We start from the raw sequence: 18,374 nt of genomic DNA, 5'->3' as shown, positions 1-18,374 counted from the left end.
TGATCCAACATGTCCACCACTAAGTTATTCATCCTAAGGAAATGAAAATACTAACTGGAAAAGATAACTGTGCCCCCATGTTCACTGTAGCATTACTTACAACAACCAAGATATGGAACAACCTAAATGTCCATCAATGGAGGAAAGGATAAAGATGTGGTCTATAGATACAACTCATACTATTCATCCATAAAAAGAAGGAAATACATGGACTGACTTTGAGGGCATTATGCTAAGTGAAATAAGAAAGAGCAATAAAAATACTGTTATGATCTCATTTATATATGAAATTTTAAAAAAATGAAGTCATCGTTACAGAGAACAGATTAGTTACCAGAGGCAAAGGGTGGGGAATATCAAAAGGTACAAACTTCCAGTTATAAAATAAATAAATCCTAGGGATATTATGTATAATATTTGTGAAGATAACAGATCTTTAAAGTTCTTATTACAAGAAAAAAAAAGTGTACTGTATGTGGTGATGAATTTTAACTAGACTTGCAGAGATCAATGTGCACTATATACACATACCACCTGTTTCATACCTGAAACCAATACAATATTATATGCCAATTATATTTTAATTAAAAAGAAGAAATCGAACATATCTAAAAAAAAAAAAGGACACCACAGTAATAACTGCTTTAGGGAAAATGAAAATTAGTGAGTCAAATTCTGGGGTGAAATAGGATATCTGCAGAGCCTCAAAATATTTACTAATATGCTGGTTTTAACAGATGTTCACAAACTCTGTGATACTCTTCTCTCTAGGTGAACCTCTCTTTCCCTCTCCTTCGTGTGCTGGACTTCCTTCTGAGTATAGAAACAGGAAAATAGTAGCTTCGTCATGGGGAAACCTGGCAGACAACCTTAACCAGGTCATTAAGGTTAACACCATCACTAACAGCTGTTAATCATGAAGCCCAGATAGGCCACAAGATGCACCTTTCGCCTTTGTAGTAGTCTTTGCAAATATCCTTAACTCTTGCATAACCATGGGAAAACATGAGGTATACATAAATTGAAGACCCCAGTGTACAAAATATCCAACCAGTACTCTTCTCTTCAAAACTATCAAGGTCATGAAAAACAAGGAAAGCTGAAAAACTATCATAGACAACAGAAGACTAAGGAGATGTGATTGCTAGGTGCAATGTGGTATCGTGGATTTAATCTGGAATAGAAAATGGACATTACTCAAAAAACGGGTGAAATCTGAATAAAGTATATAGTATAGTTAGTAGTATTGTATCAGGTGTGAATTTCTTAATTTGATAAATGTACTATGATATGTAAGACGTTAGCATTAGGGGAAGCTGGATGGAGGAGTACAGAGGAACTCTATCCTTACAATTCTTCTGCAAATACAAAATTATTTCAAAATAAAACATTACATGTATATAAGCTTTAAGAGTAATTTTTAACCATTCCTTTTACTTTTTGAGCTTCTCTTTCCATTCCATGTTTCTACTCACATTTGATCCTAATGTAATTATATATATATTTTTTTTACTTAGTTTTATTTACCATCCTTGGCGCACCTAGCAACAACATTTGAATTTAATGCCCTGTAAGCAAAAGTTTTAAATGTTAAGAAAAAGAATCCCTGGAGTTCCCGTCATGGCGCAGTGGTTAACGAATCCGACTAGGAACCATGAGGTTGCTGGTTCCGTCCCTGCCCTTCCTCAGTGGGTTAACGATCCGGCGTTGCCGTGAGCTGTGGTGTAGGTTGCAGACGCGGCTCGGATCCCGCGTTGCTGTGGCTCTGGCATAGGCTGGTGGCTACAGCTCCAATTGGACCCCTAGCCTGGGAACCTCCATATGCCGCGGGAGCGGCCCTAAAAATGGCAAAAAGACACACACACACACATAGAAAGAATCCCTAGACTAAGTTATCATTACAATTATTAATGAGGACTTGATCAAAGCATAAGATATTCTGATAGCCACTAAAGAAAAATATGCTGCTTTTACTGAAAATGCATTGCTTTATGAGAAAAATGAGGCAGGTTTTTTTCGCTCAATTAGCCCATGTATTTGTGGATGGCTATTATTCTTGCTATAATGAGGTACAGTACAATCAATTCAGCTGTTATTTTTCCATTTTCTCTAAAGCCATTTAATCCTTGAGAAACCTTTCCCACATAAAAAAGTAGAAGGGCATTTAAATTTTGTTACAACAATGCCACTCAATTCCTTTAAGTCATTGTGGGCTACAGGCCAAAACTTGTTCAGTAATTTACAATTTAAAATAGTTTCAATATCTATCTTCTAATACCTCCATTAGCCTCTGCTTCAACTTTCAGAGGAGCCAAGAACTGAGAACACCCACACAGTCTGTCGTGCATATATCATAGCTATTAGCTTTCAAACCCCCACCTGTTTTCATGATTCCCTGCGTGGCTCCAGGTGAGGCTTCAGCAAGAGTCCAGAGTGGTTTTTCATAAACACGAAAGACACTGAGGTCAAACCTTGTCCACAGGCGCCTCTTCAAAATATACATGGGGACAAAGCGAAGGGTTTCCTTGAAACCACCCCCACACAGGTACCCCAGCAGCACCTCCAGGCGCCCTAGATAAAGAGGCCCCATTACAGTGCTCTGTCGGTGGCTGCGGCGGGGGAACGGAGGGCAGCAGCCAAGAGAGTGAAGAAGCACAGAATTGCACGAATTTACCTATCTACACCCCCAGGGAAGGCGGCCAATGGGCCTGGATACCACGCTCGGTGAACTAGGCTAACATCACACGGCCTTGAACGTGTGCTACGTTCGGCGGCGTCGGTCCGCTGGGCTTTGCAGGCGGTGGGGTGCGGTGGGCACGCGCTGGCTCAGGCGCAGGCGCAGGCGCAGGCCTGGGCGCGGGCGGGGGGGCGGGGCACAGGCCACGAAGACGGTTGGCGATTGGATGAGGTAGAGCGCCGGGACAGTCGCGAGGCCATTTTTGAAAGAAGCGGACCCGGGCGCGTGGCTCTCAGGCTGAGCGGTCTGAAGTGAGAGGTTGAGGCCGGGAGGAAGAAGCAACGGCGTCGTCGTCGGCGGCTGGCCGGCGAGCCCCTGGCCTGCGGCCAGGCCTGCGACTCGGCCAGAGCTGCCCGGCAGAGGGATCAGGCCAGCAGGGCAAGAAGGCCGATATTGGTGGGTGGGAGTTGGGCTGGGACTCTGGAGGCCGCCCACGGGCCACTGTGCGTCTCATGCTTCTGTTTTTTCTCTTTTTTCCCGACTTCCGAGTAAATGTAGGGGCTTTTTCCTGCGGACCACCTCCTCCCTTCTTTCCTCTCTGTAGTAGTGTTTAGGGGAGGGATTCAGGACAGACTTCTGTTGCCCATAAAACTCTGGCCACAAAGCCGTCATGACACATTAGAGATTTAGTGCTTGTTATGTGAATGTGTGTGTAAATTTATGGGAATGTGGTGGTGTTCTTTAAATTATTATTGTATTTTTACTGCCCTTTTTTTTTTTAAACAATTTGTAGGTGAGAAAATGTCTGGCAGCAATGACTGGTTTCAGAGTTCCCGGGTCCCTAGCTTTGCTCAGATGCTGAAAAAGAACTTGCCAGTTCAGACATCAGCCCAGACAGTAACTACACCCACAGGATATTCCTCGGAAAGTTACAGCATGTCGAACATGGCATCCAAGGTTACACAAGTGACGGGTACAAACTTAACATTTGTAATAATGCCTAAGCTCTTGAAGATTCTGGGTTAGCCAATGGGTTTTGTTGAGCCTCTGGTTTAAATGTTTCCTGGATATATATCCATTCACCTGTGGATGTCCCAGCTGAAACTTGGATTGGATGCCTAACACAGTAGAAATCCTTCCACTGGCTGCTCACTTAATTGTTGTTTACCACTTGAGTAGTCAACCACTTCCACTGTGTCTTGCCTTTTTTGATAATGAGGCTATATTATCCCCTTAACAGAAGGACTGGATTTATACTGGTTTGTATTCCACATATCATTTGGCATAGTGTTAAGTGCAAAGCAGGGATAGACAGCCTAAAAATTTGAACTCAGTGAGAAAGGTTATATAAAATAGTTAATTGGAAGCAGGAATTAAGTTCTAGTCCCAAATTTGTCTTACCACATTCTAGGCCTTAGTGACATCATATGTAAAAATGGCTTAGAGTCTCTGAAGACTTGATTTTGCTAAAATTCTATGATTCTTTAATGTCACTTAATGACTTTACAAAATAGTTTTAGTACTCCAAAAGATATATGAAATAATATGAAATAATAAGTTACACTTCTTTAGAAGTAGAAACTTTTAATGAAAAGCTCATGACTAAGTGTATCTGGGACAATCTTACATTTTAGGGAAGGGCTTGGTGCTTTTGCTTATTATTCTTTTAATTTAACCAGATTGACAAGTATAAAAATTTATTTTTAGGTAATTTTCCAGAACCATTGCTTTCCAAAGGTCTTTCATCGATTTCAAATCCTGTCCTTCCTCCGAAAAAAATACCAAAGGAATTTATAATGAAATACAAACGTGGAGAGATAAATCCTGTATCAGCCTTGCACCAGTTTGCACAGATGCAGCGGGTTCAGCTTGACCTTAAGGAAACAGTAACAACAGGCAAGTGCAAAGTTGTATCTGGTTACCATATTACTAGAAAATCTTTTTCCTGTTAAAAGCAGAGTATATAAATGGTATTAAATTTGATTATTTTTTTGTTTACCTAATGTTCTAATTGAATTTCTACTATTGACAATTATGTTTCAATTTATATATATAGTTTTTTGGTTTTTTGAGGCTCTACATTTAACTTATATAAAATTTTTATAGTCACCAAATTTTAATTTTTGTGTATAGCTAGTTGAACGTAAATCTCGTCAGCTTTGCAGATTGTTTTCTGGTATGGATGAGTACTTTTGTAGTGTAAAGGTGCTTTTGTAGTCATGGTAAATATTTGGACTATGATTATTTTATGTCTATTCTGTGATGATGACTCCCAACAAAAGTTTTAGTCAAATTTGGCTCATGGAATTTAAAAATTAGAAGTGAAAGTAGCACTTACATCCTTGATTGTCTCTCTGCAGTCTTGTCCATGACTGTTTTCTCCATTTTCTCTTAAACTGCCCCCTTCCCCTGCCAGCAGAAGAATCTGTTACACCATTCATTGGGCCTGTGTAAGGCTACAGGAGTACAGATTAGTAAAAGAAAGAAGCTTCTGATAGCCTTACCTTATGACTAGTCTTTAGGAAAGTATAGGGATAAGAGGATAAAGTGCTTTTAAGAGGCATTAACAGGTTAAAGGCGTGGGAGTCACAGGAGCACAATCTTTAAAAATTTTGGAGTTCCTGTTGTGGCTCAGTGGGTTAAGAACCTGACTAGTATCCATGAGGATGTGGGATTGATCCCTCAGTGGGTTAAGGATCCGGTGTTGCTGCAAGCTGTAGTGTGGGTCACAGATGTGGCTGCAGCTTTGGCCAGCAGCTGCACCTCTGATTCGCCCCCTAGCTTGGTAATTTCCCATATGCCTCGGGTGCAGTCCTTAAAAAAAAAAAACAAACAAAAAACAAAAACAAAAACCCTTAACGTGTGTATATGTTTGTATACACACACATTATCAAGTAGTTTGGTTTCTTTAATTCTCTCTTCCTTATGTTAACTTTTGCCAATAGGGGCCTCAGAGTAAGTATCTTTACAAAAGAATTTAAATCTGTTGAGATTTTAGTAAAAATGTCATAGTGAAGCCAAGTTTCTAGTCACTGTTTTGGATAAAATAACAGTAACAGGTGGTAAAAGTAAGGTCTTAATATCGAAGGTGAAATTTTTTTAGGTCCTGTCACTGTAGGTTGGATAACTTTAGTGGTGAATACTCCAGACTGAATTTCTGTGTTAACTAGTTAACTTTCCTCCATTCTTCTCAAACTCCTCATAAAAAATGTAAACTATTGGTTACAGTAAGAGAAAACTTATCAGGCTACGTCTCCATTGAAATGAGCAAAAACTGCTCAAAAACACAACCCAATGATTGTTAGTGGTATTCATTTTATGTGCATAGTACTAGTTGAATAATCTAGTTCAGTATATTAGGTAGAAAAACCAGTCTCGGTATTTATTTTAACAAGCTCTTTAGTATGGATTTAGATGATAAGTTTGAGAACCTGGGTTATAAACATGATGAAGCTTAAGTCTTAGTATTCTGACACAGAGTACTTGTTAACAAATTTGATGCATAATATCTCACAAGAATCATCTGGGCCACTTGTTAATATATTCTCAGGTCCATTAAATTTAGATTGGAACTCAGGTGATCATGAAGGAAGGAACTTGGGAAACTGAGGTCATATATGCTGGGAGGAAAGCAGTTTACCCTGATGCAATCTGGAGTTGCTTGTGAAATCTTAATGTACAGCTTAAAAGAAAAACCCAGAAGTTAATGTAATATGTGAGAAGATAATACAATAATGAAGCTTGGTGCTCTTTAATCTGAGTACCAACAAATAAAACTTGTACCAGAAAAATCTTTGATCAGTAAATTTATGAGATGATTCCATTTCATTTTTCATCAGGTAAATATGAAAACTAGGTAAATGTAATTGTGTGAAGATAACTTTTCTGGGAATTTTGTCTGACTGGATGTTCAGATATTGGCATGTCTTTTTTTTTTTTTTTTTGCCATGCCTGTGTCATTCAGAAGTTCCTGAGCCAGGGATTGAACTCCAGCCAGTGATGTCAAATCCTTAACTACTAGGCCACAAGGGAACTCTAGCATATCTTTTTGATTATCATTTATGTTTTGATTTTCCTCTTGAATCTCCCCTACCCCCCCCCACCCCTGTCATCTCTGCCACACCAGCTACACCCCACCCCTGCCAAGGCTATGATGGGTTGGATTGCTTATCTTGACTCCCTGATAGAAGCACAAGATATCTTCAAAGGAATTCCTTCTGTTCTGGAGCTTATATAAGAGTATCAAGACACTCAGAGGATAGGAGAAATTCAACTGTATTGGTATTGAAATTTGAAGGAAGGGAGTTGTTGCCATATGCTGCACATTTTCCTTCTTGATGGTCCTTAGATATTTGAATGCTTATCATTGCCAGGCATTATGCAAGACACTGTCACTCCGGGTGTGACATGTACTCTAAAGCTGGAACTGCTGTTCATGCTGAATCTGGGAAACCAGCTGCTTGAACGGTTCCTCAGAACTGGTTCAAGGACCCACAGGCTTTACTTTTAACCAGTATAAGCCCTCAAAAAAAAAAAAAAAAAAAACTGGTAGGCTAAGAGGGTTTTCTACAGTTGTCCTGGGATGTTTTCTTATATAACAGACATTTTTTTTTTTTTTTTGCAAGATACACTGTGAAGTATTACAGTATTCATTCTGAGTTATTTTTCAAGGTAATGTTATGGGACCATATTTTGCTTTTTGTGCTGTGGTTGATGGAATTCAATACAAGACTGGACTGGGACAAAATAAAAAGGAGTCTAGATCCAATGCAGCAAAATTAGCTCTTGATGAGCTTCTACAGTTGGATGAACCTGAACCAAGAATTTCAGAAACATCAGGTAAATATTCTTGCTTATAAAGTAATGTTTATAAAATATGTCATTTTCCAGAAAGGATTACCTTAAAGATGTGTATTAATGAAGAGTTGCTTGGCAACTATAAGAAGTAGCAAAATTTGAATAATTTCCTTCCATTGCTGATTGCTGACTTATTAATAGCAGTTAAAATGCTCTTGTATATTTCAGCATCACAGATGTAAACATGTTGCTAATCTCTGATAATTTGTCAGATTGTCATTGGGTTTGTGTCCTAAAACTTAGTTTTCTCTGTAATTTATTGAATTCTTATTATGTACTTAACACAGTACGTTTAATACATAGATGTTTTTAACACAATTTTTATGAACTTACCCCATGTTAAATTTGGTAATGGTAGGGTTATTTGAGAAAATAAGGGCCTAAGATAGCAAATAGGTTGAGAGTACAAACTTTGGAATTAGATTACTCAGGATTGAGTATTATTCCTGGACAGACAAGTTTTTTGCCTTCTAAACCTAAAGTTTCATTATTTGAAAAATAAAGACAAGGATAGATACCTCCTGTGGCTGTCATTAGGATTAAATGAGCAAGGCATGCAAAGCCTTTAACCAGTGCCTGGTGAAGGGTAGCATAATCAAATGGCAGTGGTTCTTATTAAATATTAATCAATTTGAGGAGTATATATGTTAGTATAGTAAACAGTTTTGTCAATATTCATTTCATGTTAGATTACATTTTGGCTTACTTATAAATGAGGCAACTTTAATAAAAATACTTAAATTTGATTTAAACAGTGACAGTAACTTCTTTTAAAATTCACATCATCAATTTATTTCACTACGGGACTTTTCTTGTTTGTAGCCTATTCATTTCTTTTGTAATACTTTTCTTGATGTCATTTGTTCTTTCTCTAAGTTCAGTTCTTGTTTTATATATTTTAATTTGTCTGGTGTTTAATTAAAACTATTTAATAATTAAAAGTGATTTATTATGCCACATTTCTCTTTAATGTGTAGTCTTATTGTTTCTAAATAGCTTGTCATACTTTGTATTTAATAAGTACTTAGGAAATTATTTTGTTAATTTTCATGTTTCTGTTCACTGTTTTTTTGATTAATTTTTTTAGGCCTATTTATGATGATTTTGGTATCTCATACATGCTGGCAGTTAATTAATGGAAATTCTTTATATGTGATTATTTTATCAGCTATTAATCCACCTAGATATGTCCCCAGCAATATTTTCCCAGTTTTCTTCCAACCATAACATGCATTCAAATCTGTAAATCTATGTTTTGAGGATATGCTTTGTTCCAGGGACTGTGGTAAATACTGGGAATCTAAAATCAAATAAAGCCCACCTTCTACCCTCAAGGAACTAAAATACTTTGTTGAAATCAAGTTAAAACATAGCTGGAGAATTTTCCAAGCATCTTATTTAATTATTAGAAAAGGATATTTATGATTGACATCTCATGATAAATGCATTTTTTTCTAAGGGTTTTCGAAATGTTTTATGTAAGGCTAGCAAGTGTTCTCCTCTGTGGGCTACAATTTTTTTGTTCTAAACATTTTTTTCTCTTTTTGTGAAAATTAAGGTAACATTTTCCCACCTCCACTCCTTCACCATTGTTTTCTCAAAAAGTGCCAGTAATGCCTCAATTATAACTAAAAGTTATTTCATAAAACATTTTCTCTTGGCATAGAGCCTGATTCTTCTGTAAAATGTTTGTCCTAGTCTTTTTAGGGCCACACTCACGACATATGGAGGTTCCCAGGCTAGGGATCTAATTAGAGTATAGCTGCCAGCCTACACCGGAGCCACAGCAACGCCAGATTTAAGCCGCGTCTGCAGCCTACACCACGGCTCACAGCAACGCTGGATCCCTAACCCACTGAGCGAGGCGCAAGGGATCAAAGACGCAGCCTCATGGTTCCTAGTCGGATTTGTTTCCGCTGTGCCATAACAGGACCTCCGACAACTACATTTATTTACTTGTAAAGAGATGTGGAAGATAAATGTTGAGGATTTCTTTTCTTTGCTGTTAACATTGCATTTGTTTTTCTAGTCTCCTCCCCTTTTACAATGTAAAATTTTAAAAACTTAATTTTTTCAAAATTCTGAACCCATAAGTACTTCTCATGTATATTTTCTTTCATATTTTGTGCATGTTTTTAAAAGTATAGTCTTAGCATTTTATTAACTATAAACTTTTTGCTCTGACTTTTTTTCAAGGGCAGTATGATTAATGGTGCTATGTTAGGTTTTGAAAATCTAACACTTTTTGACACAGTAATTAAAGAATCTGACTCTTCAGTTTATTTCAGTACCTCTTAAGTCATTTAATACTGTGGTAAAAGAAACATGAACTTTTTATAATGCATTTGTTAAAACATAAAATTTACCAAGTTAACCATTTTAAGTGTACCATTCAGTAGTGTTAAGTACATTGACTTTTGCACATCTGATATCCAGAACTCTTGATCTTGCAAAACTGAAATTCTATACTCATTAAATGGTTACTCCGGATCCCACCCGAACCCCCCACCAAGCCTGTGGCACTTAGCATTCTACTTTCTATCTATGTGAACTTGGCTAGGCTAGGTATTACCTCATATAAGTAGAATCATATAGCATGTATCTTTTTGTAACTGGCATATTTCTCTTAGCTTGATGTCTGCAAAGTTTACCCATGTTGTGGCATATGTCAGAATTTCCTTCCTTTTAAAGACCGAATAATAATTCTGTTATATGGATATACCACCACATTTTGTTTATCCATTCATCTGTTGATGGACATTTGGATTGCTTCAGCTTTTGGCTGTTGTGAATAATGCTGCTGTGAAGATGGGTGTACAATACAAGTATCTCTTTAGAACCCTGCTTTCACTTGTTTGAGTTTTATACCCAGAAGTGGAATCACTAGATCCTATGGTAATTTTATATTAAATTTTTTTGAAGAACTGCCATTTTATTTTCCATAATGGCTGTACCATTTTACATTCCACCCAGAGTGCACAAGGGTTCTAATTTTCCACATCCTTGTCAACATTTGCTATTTTTCATTTTTTCAGTCACCATCCTAATAGATGTGATATCATATTTCATTGTGATTTTGATTTGCTTTCCCTAATTATTAGTTATGTTGAACATTTTTTCATGTGTTTGTTGTCCATTTGTATATCTTCTTTAGAGAAATGTCATAATCAAGCCCTTTGCTCATTTTTGAATTGGGTTGTTTGGTTTTCTCTTGAGTTTTAGGAATCCTCTTTATATTTGCAATGTGATTTGCAAGTATTTTCTCCTTTTCTGATTTGCATTTTTATTCTGCTAATAGTGGTCTTTGATGCACAGAAGTTTGTACTTTTGAAAAAGTCCAATTTCTCTTTTTTTGTTTCCTATGTCTTTGGTGTCATAGCCAAGACATCATTGCCAAGTCCAGTGTCTTGAAGCTTTTTGCCCATGTTTTCTTCTAAAAGTTTTATAGGTTTAACTCTTATGTTTGGTTCTTTGATCCATATCAAGTTAATTTTTGTATATAGGGTTAGCCAAGGGTCTAACTTCATTTTTTTTGCGTGTAGATACTCAGTTTTCCTAGTATCATTTGTAGAAAAGGCAGTCCTTTCCTCCAGTGAACATATTGGCACTCTTGTTGAGAATTGTTTGACCATATACATAAGGATTTATTTCTGCCCTTTCTATTCTACTTCATTGGTCTGTTTGTCTGTTCGCCATTACCACGTGGTTTTCATTATTGTCACTTTTGCACTAAGTTTTGAAATCAGGAAGTGTGAGTTCTCCAACTTTGTTCTTCCTTCTCAGCATTATTTTACCTGTTTGTATGTGATGTTTCTTATACACTCACATTTTCTAATTTATGAAAAGTATTTGCACTTGATGAACAGTTTTCATTATCTTTACTTTTCATTCCACTTGAGATCCTTACTCACTGATTCACTGAGTAAAAGGAAAAAATCCATCTTTGTGTGAGTTTTTGAAGTTCTGCTTTTTTGAAGTTCAGAGTATATATATCTAACTAGAGTCAATATTTGCTTAACTAATGTGAACTCCAAGATGACTTTGTCAGTCTTCCTTTGCTAATTTTTGTGTATTCAACTGGTTTCTCATTTTACTCAAAATGAAGTCCAGAGTGGCAATTGTATTTACTTTCTTTGTCTTTATGGATGTTTCTTGAGAAATATTTGCTACTTTAGTTGACACTTTGCTCCTAGAGTCTCTCTCTCTCTTTTTTTTTTCTTTTTGGGGCCACACACGTGGCATATGGAAGTTCCCAGGCTAGGGATAGAATGGGAGCTGGCAGCTGCTGGCCCATGCCACAGCCATACAATGCTGGATCCAAGGCCACGTCTGCAACCTACACTGCAGGTCATGGCAACGCCAGTTCTTAACCCACTGAGTGAGGCCAGGGGTAGAACACGCATTCCCAGGATATTAGCCAGGCTCATACCTCTGAGCCATGACAGGAACTCTTTTTTTTTTTTTTTCCTCCCCTGCAGTCTCTTAATTTAAGCTTACCTGATCTTTTTTTGTCTCTTTGGTTTATTGTCATGTTCTTTTATTGTTTTTCCTGGATTCCCTACTTTGGAAAGCCATTGCAAAAAATGGGAATTAAAAGCTTGGAAAATTTTGAAGTGTTCCCCTGCAAAATACCTGGCAAAATAGCATTAAAATAGTTGTTTTTACTTGTTAACTTAAATTCTTGGTGGAATATTAAGTTTAAACATTTTACCTAGTAATACTATACATATAAAACATTTTACCTAGTAATACTATAAATATAAAACTGTTCATAAGCATTTAAAACAGGGTTTCATTTTAACCAACTTTCAGAATGTTGTATCTACTACAAAGCAAGCTATATAGTAGCCTAAGAATAGGGAACTCAGAAATGTGTTTGGTATTTGTATAGTTGACTTTAATATTTAGCACGGCTGAGCTAATGGATAATTGATGACCTAGAGTTGGCAGAAGTATACAGGAAAAAATAATCATTTTTGGATTGCTGTTTTATTACAGAATAGTATGATATCTGCTCTTTGGCGTTTTGAAACTTCATTTTTTCTTATGTTTTGTTTTAATTACAGGTCCTCCTCCTATCCCTGCAGAACCTATTGTTTCACCTGAACCAGTATATGTTTCAAAAGTACATTATGGTAGGAAAGTCCTTTATGATAATTTTTAAAGAAGATTAACCCAATTAAAAATAACAGCATATAATTAAAATATGCATAGGTATGAAAATATACCTTAGTATTTCATTATTCAAACCTGTCACACTTCTACAGAAATGAGTGTTTCCTTCCATATATGCTAAAAATTAGAGAAATAATAAAGTTGGAGAGGAATGATTAAAGAAATGGCCTTTTTCCTATAAAGAGATGATTCATTGATATCATATAACTGCTTTTTTGACAATTCTTCACTTTTGTGGGTGTCTCATGAATGAAAGCCAGTGGCATTCTGGTGCTTGATGGTTGGGGAATGCATTTCATATAATTTATTCACTTTATTTTAATGTTAGTTATTTGTCACTCAAGCCCAAGAAAACTATAACTGCAGTTGAAGTTACTAGTAGTGTGAACTAGGACCAGTTACTTCTCTATGCACCTTCATTGCTCTGTCTGTAAAATGGCTGTAATAATAATTACCTCATGGGGTTAGTATGAGGATTAAATTAATTTATACATCTAAAAAACTTAGATCATAGCCCAGCACACAATAAGTGCTTACTAAATAGTAACTACTCTTCCTGTAACATTTTATTATATTCAACATTATGTAGTGATTATTGTATGCTTTTCTCATTAGACTGAATCTTCTGAAAGGCAGGAAATCATCCTTAATTTCTATATTACAACATAGTAGTAACACTTTAGGCTTTCTAGTTTAGAGTGTCTGTAGAAGTAAAATGAAAAAGAACATTTCTTACTTCATCTTTTCCAAGTCTGAGGATCAGGATTTGAAAATACTTTCATCCCTAATCAGGCTTGGTTTCCATTGTCTTTCTGAGACAGAAAAAAACTCTGTACATTTGTGTGCTTGTTTGGTAAAAGGACCAAACCAGGGGATATTGGAACATTCAAAAGACAAAGTATAACAATAGTTAAATATAGTCAAATATAGTCACTTGACCTAACAGTAATAGGAACTGATTGAACAGAAGGGCAGTGAATGATCAGTCTAAGAGCAATTATCTCTTAATATGGAAAGGATCTCTAGTATTTCTTTTTAGCTTCTGTGGACATCTTTAATGAATGCTGAGATATTCATTGAGGTGAGTGTTTCACAAATAATATAGATTACTATCACCCTAAGAAAACGGATCAATTTATGAGAAGAAAGAAAATGTGGTTATCAGTATGTTTGAAGAAATATATGAGTAGAGTAATATTTGGTAGGTTCAGGTAAGGTGTTAAAAAGTTTAACAGTTTTCTGTTAGAAAAAGTAGAACAATCATTACTCTTTGGGCTTATGGGTAAACACAGGAGTTGGATATTATCATTTTTTAAGGAAAGAAAGATCTGAGACACACAAAAATCTCCGGAACAATTCTTGTTGGGTCAGTTATGGAGGGTGTCACTATTTCACAGCCTCTCTACTTTGTTATGTTCCTTCTGGACTGTTTCTTCATTTAATATAGTGATATTTTGGCTCTGAAGATAGGTTCAGGATACTAAAGATCACTTGAAATTAGCAACTGGAAATAAAAGTGGTATTAATCAGTATTAAGTATTCTATGTTTTATCTTTCACTTCCAATAATTTGTGAGAACATTTTATTTCCTCAGCAACGTACATATCTAGGAAAAATGGTATTGCACTTTGTTCCTTATTCCTTCGTATGCGTGCTAATGAGGTGCATTTAGTAACTAAGATTTGATCATAGTCACGATACTCATTATTTCCTTCAACGCACTGAAACATTCTCTTGCCAAATACATAATTCTTATTGTCAGTATTAATTGCTGTGTATTTTCTTATTCTATATCACTGCACAAAATAATTGCTAAGTATGCTAACTATAAATAGGACATGATTAAATAAATTATAGAATGTTCATTCTGTGGAAGGATTAAGAGAAAAGGAGGTAGCACTAATGTCTACCCTTGAATGATGCCCAAGACCAAGTAAGTGCAAAGTGGTTTTTCTCATGCCTCAGTTTTTATTTTTTAAAGTGGTGTATGTTTGTGTTTATTTGTTTAATTTTTTTGTTTATCAGAATGTCCTTGTAATCGTTGTATTTGCAGAGGGAGACTTCTAGAAGTTTATCTCTTGTTTTGCTGTTTCAGTGGGGAAAAAGTCTGATTTTAAAATACCATTAAATGATATGCTTCTTCTGTATCAAAAGTTTTTGGTGAAAGGGAGTTCCTATTGTGGCACAGCAGACCCAAATCCATGAGGATGCAGGTTGGATCCCTGGCCTTGCTCAGTGGCTGGGGGATCCAGCATTGCCAAGAGTTGTGGTGCAGGTCACAGATGCGGCTTGGATTCTGCATTGCTGTTGGCAGAGAGGCTGGTGGCCCTAGCTCAAATTAGACCCCAAACCTGGGAACTTCCATATGCTGTGTGTGTAGCCCTAAAAAGGAAAAAAATGTTTTTGGTGATAAGCAGAGGCAAGTTGTTGAGTACTTCATGGTTTTACCACAGAAACACCTAAAATTCATTTTTATACCACATGTTGATGGTTTTACCAATTTAAGTGAAATACATGCTAGCATGCAGTTCTAATAATTTGTACCTTCACATCATATGCTTTGGGGTTACATAAAAGAATATAGCCAGTAGTTCATTCTTCTTTTCCTCAGAGTTTCATTTTGTGATTAGATTTATAATAGTCTTTAAATTTTTGATAATGTGACTTCACCTGTTTTTGCCAAGAAGAGAAAGTTAACTATTAACAAAGAGAAATTCAGGTTTGACAAAAACTTGGAAATGGTTGACCTAAATTGAATTTTATTAGCTGAGTCTATAAACATTAAATTTTTATCATTTGTGTGCGTTTTTAATGTAATTATTAAGCAGGTAAAAAGAATTTTATAAAAATATAGTTATTTCATATATATGCAACACATGAAAGCAAAATTATTTCATTACTTTTTTCCTCTGAAGATACAATGAACTATGACCCACCTGATAGACTACTTGGCAACCATCATCAAGAGCTATCAGTGGTTTAGTAAAAAACTAAACTCTGAGAAATATTGTATTAAATGATTCTACAACCTCTCATGTTCTACAATAATGGTTTTTCCATGGGGATATACAAACATACATACACAAAGCAACAGATGGCCAGGGCCCTATCTCAGACCTCAAGCTCTTGTCATATTTTTTAATTCAATATGTAACTTTTGGTGTATATTCTTTTTTGGGAGGGAGTGGGGAGGTGCAGGTTGGCATATGGAAGTTCCCAGGCTAAGGGTCGAATCAGAGCTACAGCTGCTGGCCTACACCACAGCCACAGCAATGCCAGATCTGAGTCACATCTGTGACCTACATACACCACAGCTTGTGGTAATGCCAGATCCTTAAACCACTGAGTGGGGCCAGGGATCAAACCCGCATTCTCATGGATACTAGTCCAATTCCTTTCCACTGAGCCATCATGGGAACTCCTTGATGTATATTCCTGGTTAAAACTATTCTATGGTAATCCTAATTACTTAAAACAATCTTTATCTCCTTTCAAAGTTTGGGATTTTTTTTTTTTTTAGGGGAACACCAAACTATATCAAGAGTGTAAGAATTTACAGCTTTGCAGTGGTTCTCAATGGGGCAGATACTAAAGAATGTTTGCATTTTTTTTTTTTCTTTTTATGGCCTTACCTGCCACATATGGAAGTTCCTGGGCCAGGGATTGAATCAGAGCTTCCAAGGCAACATCAGAACTGAGCTGTGTTTGCAGTCTACGATGTAGCTTGTGGCAACACTAGATCCTTAACCCATTGATCCAGGCCAAGGATCAAACCTGCATCCTCATAGAGTCACTGTTGGGTCCTTAACCCACTGAGCCATGACAGGAACTCCTTTAAGAGTGTATTTTGATTGTCCCAAGGACTGGAGAAGACTACAAGCATTCACTGAAATGTTGCTTATCAGGCAGTGTGGGACAGTCCTATGCAACAGAGAAATGTCTTGGGTCCTGTATGACTTTTAAATAGATTCATCAAGTAGGAATTAGTAATTCTCAAATATGTAATACTTAATACATCTTTTTACAATATATCCAAAAAGCTTAATAACTTGTGTCCTTTTAGAATGGAACCCTTTAAAATCTTAGTCATGATGTAAAATAAATTTACTTAACATATCTCTGTGAATTATTAACTCATTCACTTGAAAGGTTATAAGAGGAATAATAGAGGCCTCTGGGAGAAGGCACACAGTGTTCTTCAAATTCATATTGCATTTGATTTTTTTTCTAGAAGGGAGACATATTCAGTTTGCAAAGATTTCACAGATTGTTAAAGAAACATTTAATCAACTAATTTCTAATCATTCAGAGTACCTGAAATGTAGCAACTCATTAGCTGCTTTTGTAATTGAAAGAGGTAAGTGCGAGTGTTTGGAATGTGTTAGTTTGTGGAAAACCTATTAAATAACTTAATGGTCTGAAATGTACAAAGTAGCATTTTAATTAATTGTCTTCCCCCCTCTTGACAATGCTCTGGCATTGATTTGAGGTGGTCTTTTCTAGTAGGTGTGGGTCATTAAACACATTCTCAGAGGTCTCTAGAAGTAAAGTATACTGATGAGGAACAACAGAAAATTTCAGAATGGTAAAACATCTGGTAATTAAAAAAAATAACTGTGTTGGAATCAGTACCAACCTGAAATCCAACCCCCTCATGACAAACATTGAGAAGAATGCTATATAAAAATTAACGTATTTTCTTCATTTTTTAAGAAAGAGAAGATTAAAAAATGAAAAATCACGAATCAAATTTTTCTTGTAAATATGTGATTTCAATTATATTTTATCTTTTATTTATCATTTAAGGTTCTATATTCATTAATTAAAAGCATTTGAATTTTATATTAATCTCTGAGTAAAATTATAAATGATATAAAAAATTTGGTATTTTGTTCCTTAAGGATTTTTTGTGACATAAGTGTGAAGAGAAGATATATATGATTGTTCAAGGGTCAACTTTAGTTTGAAATCATTGAGCATGATACCTCCATGCTTTTTTGTTCTCTCTCAAGATTGCTTTAGCTAGTTGGGTGTTTTTGTGTTTTCATTTAAATTATACAATTATCTGTTCCAGTTCTATGAAAAACACTGTCGATACTTTGATAGCAGTTGCATTGAATCTGTAGATTGCCTTGGTTAGTATAGTCATTTTAAGACTATTATTTATTCTGATCTGTGAGCACAGATATGCTGTCATCTTCAATTCTTTCATCAGTGTCTTAACAGTTTTCCTTTCTTTTCTTTTTCTTTTCTCTTTTTTTGTTAGGGCCGCACATATGGAAGTTCCCAGGCTAGGGGTTGAATCACAGCTGCAGCTGCTAGCCTGCACCACAGCCACAGCAACGCAGGATCCAAGTTGTGTCTGTGACCTATACCACATCTTAACCGCAACTCCGGATCCTTAACCTACTGAGCAAGGCGAGGGATCCAGCCCACATGCCTATGGATACTAGTCGGGTTCATAACCCACAGAGCCACAACGAGAACTGCACAATTTTCTAAGTCTTTTAGCTCCTTGGTTGAATTTATTCCTGTGTATCTTATTCTTTCTGATGCAATTTTAAATGGGATTGCTTTCTTAATTTGTGGTTCCGATAGTTCATTATTAGTGTATAGAAATGAAACAGACTTCTGTGTATTAATTTTGTATTATGCAACTTTCCTG

General features: G+C 36.2%; 1 protein-coding gene across 12 annotated transcripts in view; it reads left to right on the top strand.

Annotated features, from left to right (window-relative positions):
- The first annotated feature begins 2,920 nt into the window (after positions 1 to 2,920).
- Positions 2,921 to 18,374, top strand: part of ADAD1 (adenosine deaminase domain containing 1) — a 171,150-nt gene continuing 155,696 nt past the window's right edge. For 4 of the 12 annotated variants that reach the window (XR_014813087.1, XM_005666894.3, XM_005666892.3 and 1 more), the window contains exons 1-6: positions 2,921 to 3,133; positions 3,471 to 3,650; positions 4,385 to 4,573; positions 7,349 to 7,516; positions 12,601 to 12,669; positions 16,941 to 17,066. Coding sequence is in view for 11 of the 12 variants with exons in the window: in XM_005666894.3 (XP_005666951.1) it covers positions 3,479 to 3,650; positions 4,385 to 4,573; positions 7,349 to 7,516; positions 12,601 to 12,669; positions 16,941 to 17,066 (724 nt within the window). In the remaining variant the exon portion in view is untranslated. The remainder of the gene's footprint in view (positions 3,134 to 3,470; positions 3,651 to 4,384; positions 4,574 to 7,348; positions 7,517 to 12,600; positions 12,670 to 16,940; positions 17,067 to 18,374) is intronic. The other 8 variants (XM_084972982.1, XM_084972981.1, XM_084972980.1 and 5 more) reach the window with 3 other exon arrangements.

This window comes from Sus scrofa, chromosome 8 (genome assembly GCF_054392235.1).
Source record: "Sus scrofa isolate SSC_HxYL_T2T_F1_AM1 chromosome 8, Sscrofa_HxYL_maternal_Yorkshire_Landrace_v2.0, whole genome shotgun sequence".
NCBI lineage: Eukaryota > Metazoa > Chordata > Mammalia > Artiodactyla > Suidae > Sus > Sus scrofa.
Note: the sequence above shows the minus strand (reverse complement) of the source record. Positions and strands in the feature narration are given on the sequence as shown.